General features: G+C 36.8%; 1 protein-coding gene across 2 annotated transcripts in view; it reads right to left on the bottom strand.

Moving 5' to 3' along the window:
• RpL7A (ribosomal protein L7A) overlaps positions 1-17,092 on the bottom strand; it is a 42,068-nt gene extending 24,976 nt beyond the window's left edge. The window contains exons 1-2 of one of the 2 annotated variants that reach the window (XM_090369915.1): positions 16,945-17,092; positions 1,628-1,748 (exon numbers count right to left, since the gene is read on the bottom strand). In XM_090369915.1, coding sequence (XP_090226041.1) covers positions 1,628-1,748; positions 16,945-16,959 — 136 coding nt within the window. In that variant the 5' untranslated portion in view covers positions 16,960-17,092. Of the gene's footprint in view, positions 1-1,627; positions 1,749-2,714; positions 2,730-16,944 lie in introns of those variants that run through there. The other variant, XM_090369916.1, reaches the window with a different exon arrangement.
• Between the last annotated feature and the right edge of the window lie 659 nt (positions 17,093-17,751).

The following is a 17,751-nucleotide window of genomic DNA, read 5'->3' as shown; positions in this document are numbered from 1 at the left end:
TTATTACAGCATTTAATGTTGGTAATGTCTTACTGTGTGTTTAATTTATCAGTTAAACTTTATTATACGTATGTATGTACAAGAAAATCACACATTATATATTGGGTCGGCAGGTGTTCGCTTATATCTGTGATTTCAGCCATCCATGGCAGGTCTTGGAACGTATCCCCAGTGGATACAGGGGTCTTACTGTACTTGGATTTCAGGAAAGCTTTTGAAATTGCTGCACATAAAAGACTACTGCACAAATTGGAGTAGTGAGAGAAAGTGGAACAGAAATTGTTGAATTTAAACATAAAGCAACTGGGGTAGACTGGGGTTGATCTCCACTTTCTTTCCCTTAATGCCCAAATTGGCATTAAAGGAAATTACTGCTATGGATAAAGGGATATGGAGTGGGAGAAGGCAGTGGTTATCAACAGCTCTGTCAACTAATGGTATTAGTGGAGTCTAACAGGGTTCAGTGCTGGTCCCATGATACAAAGATTGATAGGGTGGTTAAAGACAGTAATTAAAGGTTAGCTACTTCAATAAGATCTAGAAAAACTAGGCAGATGGCCTGAGAAATGGCAGATGAAGCTTAACGCTGTCAAATGCATATGGATAGCAGTAATCCCATTGTAGTACTTCTCAACATAGTGGAAAAATAAAAAAGGCCCTGGAGTAATTATACGGCCAGATATGAAGTTCTCTGAACAGTGCAGACAGGTTGCCAGAATACTCTACTAGGTTGTTGTTGTTTGGTTTTTAGGAGCATTAGCAACTAAGGCCATATTGCTCCAGGGATATGCAGTGGTCATTCCCCTGACCTTTCCGCATCCTCCATATTTGGTGGTCATGGGCTCGAACCCCAGTCTAATCAAGAAGCGTGTGCTACACACTACTGCTCCTGCCCACCTGGCTACGGAGGCACCATCTACTAGGAGAGAAGGATTATCCCTTTGTAAAAGGCAATGGTTAGGCTGCATCTTGAGTACCGCATGCAGGTCTGGTGACCATTTCAGGAAGGATTTAGATCTGAAATGGTGCAGAGAAGGGTAACAAGATTAATGAGGGGAACACAAGGGTGGTCTTACTAAGAAGGGCTTCAATTCCACAAATTGCAGCATTTGGAACTAGGCTAGGACCCGATAGGTGATCGGAGGTGTTTACGTTCTTGGTTTGTTGTTTAATGGCACAAGGGCTACTAAGGCCATATTGTGCCTGCTGAGGTGTTTAAGGCATTAAATGGATTGAGCAAGCTGGTGACATCCTCTTGCTCCGACTACACACAATGGGCATAAATTCAAATTGATGGCATTCTTCCTCTTGCTTAGGTTACACATGAGGGGCATAAATTCAAATTGAGGTAGGATGGTTTCAGGATAGATGTGTGGATATATAAATTTGTACTTAAAAATTAACTCAAATTCTGGTTAGTATTGAACTGTTCCTTCTTGAGGCTTTTCAAATGATATGATTTATTTTTGAAGCCGTAAAGTGGGACCAATACCACAAAGATATATTCAAGAAGATTTGATTATGTATAATAGATTCACTGCCTACCTGGCAATGTTAGCTAGGGCCTAGCTTTAAATTGGAATAAAGCATCATAGGCCATCTGCCACAGGCATGCTAGCTTACTCACCAATTCCAAAATTCCTCGGTCGCTTTTCAAACAAAGGATTCACAACTTTCTTGTGTTCAACTTTCTTAGCAGCCAATGGTGGAGGTGGTGCAATCTTCTTCTTTCCCTTCTTACCTTTAATCTACAGAAAGAAAGCAATTTCTATATTAAATTATTTTTAAAAATCAATGATTTTATTGTATTTCTAACTAATTATAATTGTAACCAATTATAAGCATTTTTACTGCTATGGAAACCCTCTGTACTTAGAGATTGTATATTACATTATAACTTAAATATTTAAGTTATAATGTAATTATAACTTAAATATTTAAGTTAAGTATTACCATTAAAATAATGGTAATTAAATTTTATAAAGACAATCAAGTTACTCCAATTTTATTTTTGGCTATTGCTGTGAATCTACACAGTAATGCCTTTTATAAAAAAAAGTAAAATTATAAGATTTCCTCACAATTAGCAATGGTTATGACAGCCACTCTTCACACCTACAGTGACCTTCTTTCCAACATAGAATCCTTGAAAACTGCAGGTGCTTGGTCTGCAGGATGAAAAACCCGAGTTTCCAGCTACGCCATAGATTTAGTCATAAAAAACCTAAAATTTCCATTCTGAGAGGATTATTTTCTGTCTTAGTGACAGTAATCAACCACAAACCTTTTATTTTATTTTCATAATGTGTTTCCAGAAGAGTGGCTGCCATAACTGAGGACCTCTTATTTTACCTTTTAAAGGCAAAATCCCCCTTTCCCTATAAACTAATCTGTTGATTTTTTTTTTTTTTATGAAAACCCCAAACACGAAAGGTATCAAAAACCTATAGTACTAAGTACCGTGCATGGGTTGAAGGAGAAGTATGGGGGGGGGGATGCCGGAAACTTTGCTCTAGAGACTAAACATGGGTTTCACCACTTCAAGCCTCCAATAAGCAAAGTGGTCGTATTTCACCGGTTGATGAAAGTCGTCTACTATTCATACACAGATAATACCATGTAGTGGAAAAACCAAACACTCTCCCAACCTCAAGGTATTATTTGCAGATTTGGAATTGTAGCCCACAAAATAGAGGTTTACTATACATTCACACTTTTGCTTTCACCATCTTGTTCCCTTATGAACACAAGAAATGTGCACTTCTGTTGTTTAGTCTGATTGTTATCAGCCGTGTGCTGAATTTAAGAGATAGCAAAGATCGGGCTGTTGTGAGTTACTGAGTTAGTACTGCATAGGCAAAGGAATTAGAACAGGAAAGACTATGCCACTGGAAGTCCCTGCACACGAAGGGAACAGAATTGATGCTGGCCTGTTTTCATCCAACTATGCAATGCAGTCTGGTTGCAGCTGTTCAGCTGCATGCCATCAAATACACACTCATTCATTAGCATGAAGGAGCTAGAACCTTGATTCATTACACCAGGTGACTTTTCCAGTTGTTTAATGTCCAATGACATTGATGTCCAGGACATCAATCAACATGCACACACAACAAACAGGCTGTCTACTCCACAGGCCTATCCACTGAATGATGTGCTCTGATATATTCCTTATACCCTGGTTTGCAGGGTCAGGTCTGCCATTAGCTGAGGGATCATGAGGCATCTGTTGTCCTGGACAGCATGTGCCAACTGCCATTCACCTCAATGAGCAACCAGTGGTGGTCTCCCATCCCAGCATGTTGGATGGTTATATATCCCCTCTTCAGACCATTCCCACACCTTCACTATGGCAGCTCCTGAACAGCTGACGATGCCTGTGGTTGCGGAGATGCTAGCCCCATCTTCCTTTTGACACAAATTATTCCCAATTCACACTGTCAGGTACTTCCCTTTCCCCACTGCACAGGCTTCATACTGACAAACCAACAGGTGCTACCAGTGCCATCACTTTTGGATGCTGTGGGATGCATACACTCATGGAGACAGTTTTCATAATGTTTTGGTTCTTGAGTGTATATATATATATATATATATACTGCTGAATAATAAATACCTTTTTGATGGTGGAAAGCAGCATTTCCCAAACTTTTTTTTAGTCACGGAACACATTTAGCGAGAGCCGAAGAACTGTTGCTAATATTTTATTACATATGCCGCACTATGCGTCAGGAGCATCTTTATTTCCAACACATATAAAGCTAAAATGCAAATAACTGTCATCATACTTGTTCGTTTGGTCTTTTATTAGTTGGTTCCTGTTTTTTCCTGTTTCTTCAGATTTTTGGGGAACAAAAGGTTGCGATTGTTCATCCACACTTTGAAGTGTGGCAATATTGTGTTTGTTTTCATCAAGCACAGCTGCACTACTAGAAGTACTTTGGTTCTCGTTTTAAAGGTCCTTTTTTCAACCACACATCCATGGTCATTTATTTTAATAATAATATTTCAAAATACTAATTATCAAAAAAAATTTATACAAGAAAGTGAGTTTAGTTATGATATCGGTTCGCTTCCTCCTCCCCTTCAACCTGTGTACTCCAGGCTAAATTGCATACTTTTTCATAGATGTTATTATAGCGCCTCCGTAGGTGGGCGGGCAGGAGCAGCAGTGCATAGCACACACGCTTCTTGATTAGACCGGGGTTTGAGCCCATGACCACCAAATACAGAGAATGCGGAAAGGTCGGGGAATGACCACCGCATATCCCGGAGCAATATGGCCTTAGTTGCTAATGCTCCTAAAAACCAAATAACAAACAACAGATGTTATTACTTCTACACATACTTCTCTATGCAAAGCCTGCCAAAAGTGTTCCTCAGTCTATGCCAGTATATTTAATAACCGAAAAAAAAAAAAGAGTTAAATATTATAATGATACAAAAGTGGTGTACGCTACAAATATGCAAAATTTATTTTATTTTTTTTTAATTATTAATTATTATTTTTCGCAGAACACTTGTTCACATCACATGGAAATAGTTTGAGAAAAGCTGGTGTAAAGAGTGCAAATAAATTATTTATCTTTATGGATTCCCATGAAGAAAACAATTCATTCAAAGTTTGGATTAGTGTAGTTAGTTCTATCTCAACTGAAAAAAAAAAAAAAAAAAAAGGTAACTTTAAAAACAGAAGCTTAACTTTTTTGTTTAGTAAGTTTTTACTGTAAAAGAAACATTTTACTGTAAAGAAATATTTGTATTCACAAACAGTACTATTACTACTAGACTATTTTAAACGGTAATCTGAGCTGAAATTAATAGTATTTATTTACTTTTAAGTCATAAATAAACCCTCTGCAGTGCTTTTCTAAGTTAAGGAGCTGCATTTTATTAATATTTGTCAAGAAAAAAAAAAATGCTGCTAAGTTTTTGAGATAAAAAAAAAAACATGTTAACTTCAAAAAATATAACACTATTTTTAGTTCTGGAGTTTGAAAGAAGACTACTGCTTTTCTCTTTATATTATTAGCTTACCTTTTAATGCTTTTCCCAACGTGGCTAGCAAAGTATTAGAGTTCTGTTCCCAACACACAATAAGGGCTATGTAAGAATACCAAGCTCTGTTTAAATTGGGATTTACTTTTACCTCGTTGATTAAAAAGTAATCTTTGCAACCAAGCATCTGGAAGCTCCACTTTTTCAGTATTACGAGGTTCTATTGAGTAGGCAAAAGCTTCATGTTTATATTTAGTCATTAGCAAACTAGATTTCCTTATAAGTGCATAACATCAATCTCAATGCAGTGGCACCTGTGCATTGAATTGCTCTGGTATTACACTACATACTTTTAATAAAAAGTACTGCTCCAGCAGAAAAGTACATTGTTATTTTTTTAAAATACATGCCATTACTGACACTGGTTTCGGCCTTGGTCGGGATCTCCTCAAGTAAGGAGACTAGACAATCCAGTGGAGAGAGATCTTGCATTTTTTTTTTTTTAAATGAAAACTCCAAACACAAATGAACTCTCAGTACGTAGTACTTTTTTTTTTTTTTTTTTTGATTTGGTAGTTGTTGGCGCATCGGCTTCTGTGGCCATATTGCACCTCCAAAGGTTTTTGCAGTACAGTGATCCAAGCCCGAGGTGGGAATCGAACCCGCGACCTTTGGGTTGCCGGGCAGGTACTTTACCCACTCGGCTAGCCCGGTCGGCTACGTAGTACTGTGCATTGGTTAAATGATAAGAATACTGAAGATCCTTATTGACATAGACTTGAATTCCATACATTGTAATTTTCAGGAAATAGACAAAGGTTGTTCCAGAAAACATAAGTTGAAGAGATAAATGAGGAAGAGTAAAATTTACTCCTGCCAGTTTGGAGTTGAACAATAAATAGATACTGACTAGTTGCAGCATGTGTTTGGACTAGTTTAGAAATCAGAGAGAAAATTAGACGCCAGTTTAGAAAGAAAAAACAGTGCCCATGGAAGTATCTATAGAAAAGCATGTAACTGAAACAATGTCTATGAGATAAATTAGGGAGACTAGAGATAAGTCATTAATTAACACAACTGTCCCCTCATCTGAATAGGGTACCCGTGTTTTAATTCAACAGATATTTCAAATATCCTTTATCCAATAGTGTTACAGCTGCCAGATCAACAACTGTATTGGACAAGTGACAAGCATACCAAAATATCCAATATTTGCCTGATTGCAATTATACCCGACTGCAATTCACAGTAGAAATTTTAAAGATTCAAATATGCAGATTCACACCAACCACATAGAAAACTACAGGAAAAAGAGACAAGTGTCTTTAAAAGAGTGAATGGGGCATCTTTCCTCAATCTGAAGAAGCATTTCCAAACCTCATTAGCATTAGTAGAGGCATATGATGCAAGAAAGCAAGCTTATGCAGCATCAGCCCAAAAAAAAAAAAAAAAAAAAAAAACCACTCCCATTTCGCCCCTCCGTTCTTTCGGAATACCTGTCCAGCTGAGCCTTAAATTTATTTAGACTATCAACTTCCACAAAAAGTGATGGAAGTCTGTTCCACCAACCAACTACCCGCTGGCTAAAGGCAAAATTTTCGCACATCTATCCTACATCTGTCTTTCCTCGATTTGAATTTATGCCCTCTCAGGTTATTCTGAGCAAGAAGAATCCCATCGGCATTAAACATACTCAAACCATTCAAGGCTTTATACACCTCTATCAGATCACCTTGCCGGTGCCTAGTCTCCAGACACTAATTTGCAAAACTTAAGCCTTTCTTCATAAGAGCAACCTTTTGTTCCATTCACTAATCTTGTTGTCCTTCTCTGTACTTGTTCCAGCAGCTCTACATCCTTCTTGAAATGAGGCCTCCAGACCTGTATACAGTACTCAAGGTGTGGCCTGACCATTGCCTTATACAAGGGAATAATCACCTCCTTATCCCTGCTAGAAAAATTCCTGTATATCATTGACAAGACACCATGAGCTACTCTTGCAGCCCATCTGCACTGCTCAGAAAACTTCATATCTGCCTGCACAATTACCCCCATGTCCTTTTCATTCTCTACCACTGTCAGTGTAGTACCACAGAGTTGATACGTTGCTCTGGGGTTACTGTTTCCCATATGTAGTACTTTACATTTGTCAATGTTAAACTTCATTTGCCACCTCTCAGCCCATATGCTCAACCTTTTCAGATCCTGTTGCAGCAGCATAGCATCAAGTGTCCTTACAACCCTGCCAACCTTTGTATCGTCTGCAAACTTGGACATTAAGCTTGATATACCATCATCAATATCATTTATAAATACAGAAAACAACAATGGACCCAACACTGGGCCCGGAGGGACTCCACTAATAACATTAGTCCACGATGAGCAGTGTCCATTGATTACCACTGCTCATTGTGGACTAATGATAAGCAGTGTCCACTGATTACCATTCTGTCTTCTCCCCCTCAACCATCCCTTTATCCATAGCAGTAATTTGCCTCCAATGCCACACTGCTCCAATTTGTGCAGCAGTCTTCCATGTGCAACAGTATCTAAAGCCTTTCTAAGATCCAAATATATAATATCAAAAGTTATTCCCTGCATTCAGTTCTTTTGTGACTGCATCATAGTATCCAATCAAATTGGTCATGCAAGACTTCCCCTTAACAAAACCATCTGTGTCCGAGCTATAACTGAAGTTTTGTCTAGATGATTCTGCAGTGCTTTAACCAGTGCCTCCATTAATTTTCCTGGAACAGAAGTTGAACTCACAGGTCTATAATTACTTGTGTCAGGCTTTGATCCTCCTTTGTGAATTAGGGTCACATTTGCACATCTCCATTCTATGGGTACCTCCACTGAGTCCAAAGAAGCTCTCATAATTATGGCTAAGGGTTTGCTTACTTCTTTTGCTGCCTCCTTTAATATAACTGGATAGATCCCATCCACCCCACATGCCTATTTTATGTTAACCTCAACAATTTCTCCTCCACTTTCCTCTCAGTTATTACAAATTCATCTAGCTCACTGCCAGAGCTTACTTCACCTCTGGCATTCCCTCTTCCTGAATAACTCCTCATGTGTGAATGCAGATGCAAAATACTCGTTTAGTATGTGTTAGCCACCTGAGCAGGATCCTCAACTGTTGAACCATCAATATCCAGTGGACCAATCTGATTCATCCCTTTCCTTCTAGAGTTTACATAGGTAAAGAACTCTTTTGTGATTTTCTTTGCATACTTTGCCAAGTATTTCTCATAATCTGCCTTTGCCTGCCTAATCTCCTTTGTGACTTGGTTGCAGACCAGCTTATATCTATCATAGGCTTCCATGTAACCCATTAATTTATATATATCCCATGCATTTTTCTTCTCTGCCATCCATTTAGGCCTAAACCTTGAACAATATATCTTTTGGTATGTAAAGCCTAGTAGCTTCCAAGGTAAGTTCTTTGAATGCTTCCCATTTTGAATTTGCTGTTGGTAACATCATCAGTTGGTCCCACTGTATAGAATTTAAATACTGTCTCAGACCATCATAGTCGCCTCTACGAAAGCAAAAACCCTTCCCTTTACCCCTGATGGTAGTTACCTCTGAGTAAATCCCACTCCAGCACACTGTGATCACTGCCACCTAGTGGTTCCTTTATCTGCAGCTTCTTAATGCATGAAGAATCACCACTGATAATCAGATCAAGAGTATCACTCCCTCTAGTTGCCTCCCGAACATGCTGAAGAATTGGCATGTTCGGGAGGCAACTCATATTTCAGATAAGCAAAAAAAAAAAAAAAAAAATCTTTATTAATATCTTTGTTTTTATCACTATGTTAAATCCTTCAAATCAATTTTTGTCATCGTTGTGTTTTTTTTTTTTTTTAATTTTTTCTGCCATGTATTCATTAAAAGGTACAAAGTTTTATATTCAGTTTCTGAATGTGTCTGTCAGTTTTGTTTTTAATTTACGATTATATTTTGCGAACCAGAACTTTTATTGGCTAATGATATTCATGCGAATAATTATAGTAATCAGTATTGCATTCAAATCTTTAATTTTACCGTATCAAAATCACAGACTGATATCTTTAATTCTCATTGACAGGACAGTTTTCTTCCTATCACTACCACAAGCCATGGTAGAAATAATCTTCTATGTTTTCCATAAGAGCTGAATGTAGAAGACCATTGTGGCAAACACTAACACCATGGTTTGTGGTAGCAGTGTTGATCCAGCAGCTATAACTTAATTTTCAGTGAATTTCCAATCAGAAAATGGTAAAGCACATAACACAACAACTATGGCATCTATCATAGTTGTTGTGTTAGCAGCCAGTTAAGAACAAGTAGAGGATTGTGACATCTTTCAACAGAAGAGGGCTGCTGAAACAAGTCTAAAAAATTTGGGCTGCACAACCCCACAGATGAGCAAAAGCAGTGACGATTGTCATCATATGAAGACTTCATCCAGATGATCCTAACTTCCTTGACTGTACTGACTAGAGATGAGTGTTGAGTGTTTCACTACAAACCAGAAATGAAAGGTCAGAGACCACAAGACAATCCTAATTTCCTTGTCTGGAGATGAGTGTTGGGTGTTTTAGCATGACCCAGAGACAAAGGGTCATAGCATGCAATGGACTTCAAAATCATCACCAAGGCCCAAGAAGTTTTGTTTTATAGACGTCCAGGATCAAGACAATGCTGATCATGTTTTTCGACAAACAGGGTGTGTGATTCAGAAGAAATATGTACCTGGAAGGGAGAAAGTCAATGCTGCATTCTATGTACGAATGCTTCAAAGACAGCACATTTTCCAGAGAGTCACAATTTCAAGAAAAAGTATGCTGGTTCCTGTTACATGACAACGCTCCCACCCATTCTGCACTTCTTGTGAAGAACATGGCATTGTACAAATTAATCATCTACTCTCCTGATCTAGCACCAGCAGAATTAATCTTTCCCAAGGTGAAAACTACCCTCAAAGGTAAGAGATTTAGGAATGTTGAGGATAGACAGAAAAATGTAACTACCAAATTGGACATCTCTTTGGATGCCTTCACTGACTTTTCAGAAACTTTTAGAATGGCATAATAGCGCATTCAATCAGATGGTGATTACTTTGAATAAAAATAAAACTATTTTGAGCTCCTCCACCGTGTTCTTTTTGTTGCACCAGTCCAGGAACTTGATTGCCATACCTTGTATTCAATGTGTCATTAATACAGTTACAAGAGGCACTAATTGAGCTAACCCAGTGGTTTTCAACTGGGATGCCACAACAACATTCCAGGGGTGGCACGTAATTTGGGTTTCTCTTAAACTTTTTTTTTTTTTAATTTATATATTTGTTTCATTATAAAAGGGTGTACGATGCGCATCTTCTTAATTTTGTGGTGATCTATAATTGATGTTTATTTAATTCCTCTATACAAAGAATAAAATTATTATATATATATATATATGATAATTAAAATAAATATGATATTTAAAATAAAAAACATCAGCCAGTAGTACGGCAAAAATGCAGAGCGAAACGAAACGCAAAATAACATAAAATAAACAAACAGGGAAGGGAAAGTAGAGATAAGACAAAAAGGTAGTCGATCATCCCCTGTATAATTTAGTAATTAAACCCAATTAATAAAAACGATGTAAATTTAAAATAATGCCAATTATATATAATTTAGCGGTACCCCCCTCGAAGGTACCAGTTCCAAAAGACATGAAATATCACCAAAAAGGGGTTAAAGAAACTACAAAAACTAAAATATCAAAATATAGACTGACCATTATGCCCCATATCGACAGAGGACCACGAGGCCAATAATGGTCATGGAATCGCTGCATTTCAATCGTCATACAAATCATCGCAAAGGTGGAAATATCAAAGAACCGAACCACCCTTCCATTCTCCGATAGATCAACCAATGCAGAGGATTTGCATGGCGGTGGTCCTTATGCAGCGAGAAATAATCTATAGAACAGACAGCACTCTTGATCAGATCAAATTTGATGTTTTTTATTTTAAATATCATATTTATTTTAATTATCAGATATAATTAGGCTTCATGTGGAGGATGTGCATTTGCTGCCTCTAATGATAGCTTCATATTCATATTTATTTATTTTTATTACTTTTGCCTAACTTGAATCGGATCTAACAGGTAGAAAATTGAGTAGGGGTGCCACAAAATAAAATAAATTACTTAGGGGTGCCAGTTATTAAAAAAAGGTTGAAAACACTGGGCTAACCTGTATATTGGGAAATACTGATATGTACAGCTAAAAGATTCATTAATTTTACTGAGTATCATTTATAAACATAATTATGTCAATCATAAGTTAAGTATTTATATATTGGGTATAACAACAAATGAAATTGTTTTTAAAAAAAATCTCATAAAATTACAAATGACAATTTGTAAACTTTATGAAAATATGAGATTTGAAAAAAAATTATCAGCCACTTTTGTTTCTTTTAGGACCAATCTATTAAAGCCACTGTCACCCATATATTTCAACAACAGGAAATGTAATCACTGCATGAGATATTATATTACCAGTAAATAAACAGCCATCAAAATGCCTTGTGATGATGGTTTTTAGGTAACTACTAGAATACTTGTCACTAGCTAGTAAACTAGTTAAAAACTTGCAATGTCTCCAAGCCATGAAAGGGTAAAGTACTCATGTAAATAACCCTGATTAAACTAGGATATTTACTGTCACCTTGGATGATTAAAAAAAGTCATCTTGGCCACCAAAAACAGGAAGCTAAACCTTTTGCCCATCCAAGGATCATAAGAAAGTGATTACCTCAACAATACAGAATATTACACAATTTTTTAAGCTCCTATCTACAATAAAGCCATTGTTTCATCTATATAATCCACTTATGTTTAAAATATAATTACTGTGTGAGAAAATACAGTACTATTAGTTAATAATAAACAGCTATCAAAAAGACTTGCCTTCATGCTTTTTAACTACTTTCTACTAATATTGATTAGCAAACAGTCAAATAAAAATCTGCAATGTATCCAAGCCATGAAAGGGTAGAGTAGTCATGTACTAACCCTGATTAAACTAGGATATTCACTGTCACCTTGGATGATTAAAGTCATCAGGGCCACCAAAAACAGGAAGCTGAACCTTTTGCCCATCCAAGGATCATTAAAAAAATTCGGTTTTTAAATATGGTTACCTGTACCTCAACAATACAGAACATACACCCCATTTTTTTAGCTCTTGTCTACGTTAAAGTCATTGTTTCATCCATAATCTAGTAATGGGAAAATTTAATTGCTGATATGGTACTATCAGTCGATAAGAAACTATCAAAAAAAAAAATCTTATGTTCATGCATTTTTTTAGGCAGCTACCAGAATAGTAATATTGGTTTAGTAAACAGTCATTAAAAATTTGCAATGTTTCCAAGTCATGAAAGGGTAAAGCAGTCATATACTAACCCTGATTAAACTAGGATAGTCACTGTCACCTTGGATGATTAAAAAGTCATCGGGGCCACCAAAAACAGGAAGCTAAACCTTTTGCCCATCCAAGGATCGTAAAAAAAAATTCTGCTTTCAAATATATGGTTACCTGTACCTAAATAATACAGAATATTCACTCCATTTTTTTTTAGCTTTTGTCTATGTTAGTCAGTGTTTCATTCATATAACCTAGTAATGGGAAAATTTAATTGCTGATATGGTACTATTAGCAATGGATATGGTACTATCAGTCAATAAGAAACTATCAAAAAAATGTTAATGCATTTTTTTAGGCAGCTACTAGAATAGTAATATAGGTTTAGTAAACAGTCATTAGAAATGCAATGTCTCCAAGTCATGAAAGGGTAAAGCAGTTATATACCAACCCTGATTAAACTAGGACAGTCATTGTCACCTTGGATGATTAAAAAAGTTATCTTGGCTGCCAAAAAATAGGAAGCTAAACCATTTGCCCATCAAAGGATCAAAAGAAAATTCAGACAGTTTTCCGTATGGGTGGGCTCTGTGGAGTGAGTTTCTTCATAACATTTAAGTTTTGTAAAAATAAAAATTTTACACATAAATGCCTTTAAAGATTAATTTCTCTCATTCTGGCTTAATTTTCCCCAAGTGGAATAAAACTGTCAAAAATCAAACCAGAATTTAAAAATAGTAAAATATGGTCAAAAAGGGTTTTTTTTTGTCACTTAATTCAACTTCATCAACATCCGGATTTGAATTCCAGAATTTTTTTCAACATTGGTAACCCAAAAATGTTTTTCCATATTTTGTAAGCCAAAATCAAACAATGGTCGATAGGTATGACGTACTACTTCAATTTTAAAAGATATGGGCAACCTCGATAAAGGAACCACTAGGTGGCAGGGATCACAGTGTACTGATGTGGGATTTACTTAAAGATTTAATTACCATCAGGGGTAAAGGAAAGGGTTTTTGCTTCCGTAAAGGGGAGTACAGTGGTCTCAGACAGTTTTTAAATTCTGTACAGTGGGATCAACTGACGATATTACCAACAGTAAATTCTAAGTGGGAAGCTTTCAAGGAATTCATCATGGATGCTATTAAAAGTTTCATACCTATTAAGAAATATTGTTCAAGGTTTAGGCCTAAATGGTTATCAAATGAACTAATGAGACTTGTAACAGAAGAAAAATGCATGAGATGCATATAAATTATCAAGTGACTCAGAAGCCTATGGCAGATATAGGCTAGTCTGTAATCAGGTCACAAAAGAGGTTAGGCAGGCGAAGACAGATTAGGAGAAATCCTTGGCAAAAGATGCTAAGAAAAACAGCAAGGATTTCTTTACTTATATAAACTAAAAGTAATGGGATGAATCTGATTGGTCCACTTGATATCGACGGATCAACTGTTGATGATCCTGCCCAGATAGCAAACAAACTGAATGAGTATTTTGCATCTACATTCACACACGAGGAGTTATTAAGGTTTGGAAATAGCAGAAGGTTATCAAATTGTAGCAGGATACTTAATGATTTTGTAATAACTGAGAGCAAAGTGGAGGAGAAATTGTTGAAGTTAAACATAAGAAAAGCACCTGGGGTGGATGGGATCTATCCAGTTATATTAAAGGAGGCAGCAAAGCAACTAAGCAAACCCTTGGCCATAATTATGAGAGCATCCTTGGACTCAGGGGGGGTTCCCACGTACTGGAGATGTGCAAATGTATCCCCAATTCACAAAGGGTGACACGACTAATTACAGACCAGTTAGTTTAACTTCTGTTCCAGGAAAAATAATGGGGTCACTGGTTAAAGATGCATTGCAGGATCATCTAGACAAGACTGCAGCAATAATTCAAACAAAGCATGGGTTTAAGGGAAAGTCTTGTCTGACAAATTTGATAGGATATTATGATGTGGTTACAAAGGAACTGGATGCAAAAAATAATTTTGATATCATCTATTTGGATTTCAGGAAAGCTTTTGACACTATTGCGCATGAAAGACTATTGTACAAATTGGAGCAGAATGGTATTAAGGGTAAGTTGCTACAATGGATAAAAGGATGGTTAAGTGGGAGAAGACAGAAGGTGGTAATCAATGGGTGCTGCTCTTCGTGGACTAATGTTATTAGTGAAGTCCTACAGGATTCGGTGTTGGGTCCACTGTTGTTTTGTATATTTATCAATGATATTGATGAAGGTATATCAGGCTTAATGTTGAAGTTTGCAGATGATACAAAGGTTGGCAGGGTTGTTAATGACAGTAATGGCAGTGTGCTACTGCAACAAGATCTAGATAATTTGGGCAGATGGGCTAAGAAGTGGCAACTGAAGTTTAACCTTGACAAATGCAAAGTACTGCATATGGGTAGAAGTAACACCAGAGAAACGTACCAACTGTGTGCTACTACGCTTAAGGTGGTAGAAAACGAAAAAGACCTGGGAGTAATTGTACAGGCAGATATGAAGTTTTCTGAACAATGCAGACAGGCTGCCAGGGCAGGTCATGGGGTTTTGTCAATGATATATAGGAATTTTCCTAGCAGGAAAAGGAGGTGATTATCCCTCTGTCAGGCCATGCCTTGAGTACTGCATACAGGTCTGGAGGCCTCATTTTAGGAAGGATGTAGATTTACTTGAGCATGTACAGAGAAGGGCAACAAGATTGGTGAGGGGGATGAAGGGATCCTCTTACCAAGAGAGGCTTAAGTTCTGCAAATTGCAGTGGCTGGAGACTAGGCACCTGCGCGGTGATCTGATTGAGGTATATAAGGCATTGAATGGGTTTAGCATGCTGAATTCTGATGGGATCCTTCCACTTGTTCAGATTACGAACCTAAGGGGGCATAAATTCAAATTAAGAAAAGACAGATGTAGAATAGATGTGCGGAAATTTGCCTTTAGCCAGCGGGTGGTTAATTGCTGGAACAAACTTCCATCTATCATTGTGGAAGTTGATAGGTTGAATAAATTTAAGGAGGAATTGGACAGGCATTTGGAGGAAATGGTGTTTTTTTTTTGGCTGATGCTGCATAAGCTCATACACATGCTTTCTTGCATTACATGCCACTACTACTACTACTACTATGCTTACTTGTTCATCAAATCATAGTTCAACCACCCTTTTATGCATTGTAGCAACTTACCCTTAATGCCATACTGCTCCAATTTGTACAGCAATCTATGTGCAACAGTGTCGAAAGCTTTCCTGAAACCCAAGTATATGATATCAAAATTATTTTTTTTTAGCATCCATTTCCTTTGTAACCACATCATAGTATCCAATCAAATTTGTCAGACAAGACAAATTTGATTTTTGTATTTGATATTTTTATACATTTATCTCTTTATATTTCTATAGTGATAAAATTGCTTGAACAAAAATTTTTGAATCAATTGTTTAATTTCTTACTCACTCTATATGGGACCTTCAAAAAGAAACAATAAATTTCCTAATAAAATAAAATGAAAAACTTTGGTATGAGTTAAGTTTTTCAAGAATCTATAATGCACAAAAAGAGATGTTTTAACTTCTCTTTTTGGTCTAATAGCTTCTATATGAAATGGATATCATCATTCTCTTTCTTGGTGATTCCTTTCTACTTCTGACTCTTGTTCTCTCTCTCTCTCTCTTGAGGAAATTTAGAAATTTTTTTTTTGGCTGATGCAGCATAAGCCTCAGGCTTCCTTGCACCATATGGCTAATAATAATGTTTTGCTCTTCCCTTCTATACCGAAAAAACAGAAGTCCCACATGCAGTCTGTGGCATACCTATATATAACATTACACATCCTAAAAGCTCAATCATATGCCACAACTTGGGGAGCATTTTTGTCAATTACCACACATTGAATGTATGGTAATTGACAAAAATGCATAGAAAGGCACTAAGAATGCACAGAAGGGCAATCATGATGTATGGAAATTTCCTTATCACAAGTGAATCGTAAACATCTCAACACTGAATTGTTAACTTATGCATATATACCCAAGGGGAGGGGGAGATATGTGCATAAATATGGGCTTGGCACATCCAGGGTCCTGAGCTAGATAGCATTATTCCTTTCTTTCTTGATGATTCCCTTCCACTTCTGACTTTTTTTTTTTTTTTTCCTCTCCCTCTCAGGGTAATTCAGAATTTTTTTTTTTTTTTTTTTGGCTGTTGCGGCAAAAGCCCCAGGTTTCCTTGCGCCACATGGCTAAGAAAATACTTATGGTACTATATGATAAAACGCAATATATAGTGCAGGGTTTCCACTGCTTAGCTAAAGTAAAGCACCAATAGCCCTCAATCTGCTCTTTATTTATTGATTTTTATTTTTTTTTTTTACAACCCGCTTCACTCATTTAGTCAGAAATTGGTCATTCAGAAGCAAAAAAATTTTAACACTTGGCAAGGCTAATGTGGGTGTGATGGAATATAGCGGAATAATTAAAAGCAATAACAAAAATAGAATAAATTAATCCCATACCTTCCTCTGAACCATTTTCAACGAAGTGGCAAAATTTCTTACTTAAAACTTCACAAATAAATCAGATGATTTAAGATAATGACTACGCTAACAACCAAAACTACAATCGGCGCACCAAAGAGAAGCAAGATAATCTAGTTCACCCAAAGTGCCACTCGCTGCTTAAAAAAAATCGCTAGACGGCAGAACAGTACGAGCAAAACGAGATTATTTCTGTAATTAAAGATTTCCTAAATTTTCTGTCAAAATCGATTTAATAATTATTACAGCATTACGCTGCCATACAGAAGAGGTTTTATGCCTTATAGCCGTCATATCTGTCATATCCCTGTGAACTGGAGATGCATGAATAACCAAGCTACCAAATGGAAGAATTAAATACAGTAGTGTCATTACAAATTACAGACCTGTTAGTTTACCATTAGCATTAGTATTGGCATATGAGGCAAGAAAGCAGGCTTATACAGAATCAGCAAAAAAAAAAAAAAAAACCCTTCCCACTTCCCCTATCCATTCCCAACAATAGTTTGTCAAGTGGTTCCTTGAATTTATTTTTAAACCATTAAAATCCAAAATGGGATTGAAGTTTGCCTAGCAATCAACTAAATGCTGGCTGAAGTCAACCTATTTATAAATATAAATTCCGTTTATTAGCTCTCGGTCACTCGTTCCTACAATGCATAGAGGCAACAGCTCCAGAAAAGCCAGTGGTTGCAGGTTTGTCCAAGAGGCATCCTGGACAAAGTGCAAGACCGGCGTGGCCACGTGCCATCAATACAGTAAAATATACATGCTGACAATGCTGAG

This window comes from Mastigoproctus giganteus, chromosome 3 (genome assembly GCF_048544385.1).
Source record: "Mastigoproctus giganteus isolate SK-2022 chromosome 3, ASM4854438v1, whole genome shotgun sequence".
Taxonomy (NCBI): domain Eukaryota; kingdom Metazoa; phylum Arthropoda; class Arachnida; order Uropygi; family Thelyphonidae; genus Mastigoproctus; species Mastigoproctus giganteus.
Note: the sequence above shows the minus strand (reverse complement) of the source record. Positions and strands in the feature narration are given on the sequence as shown.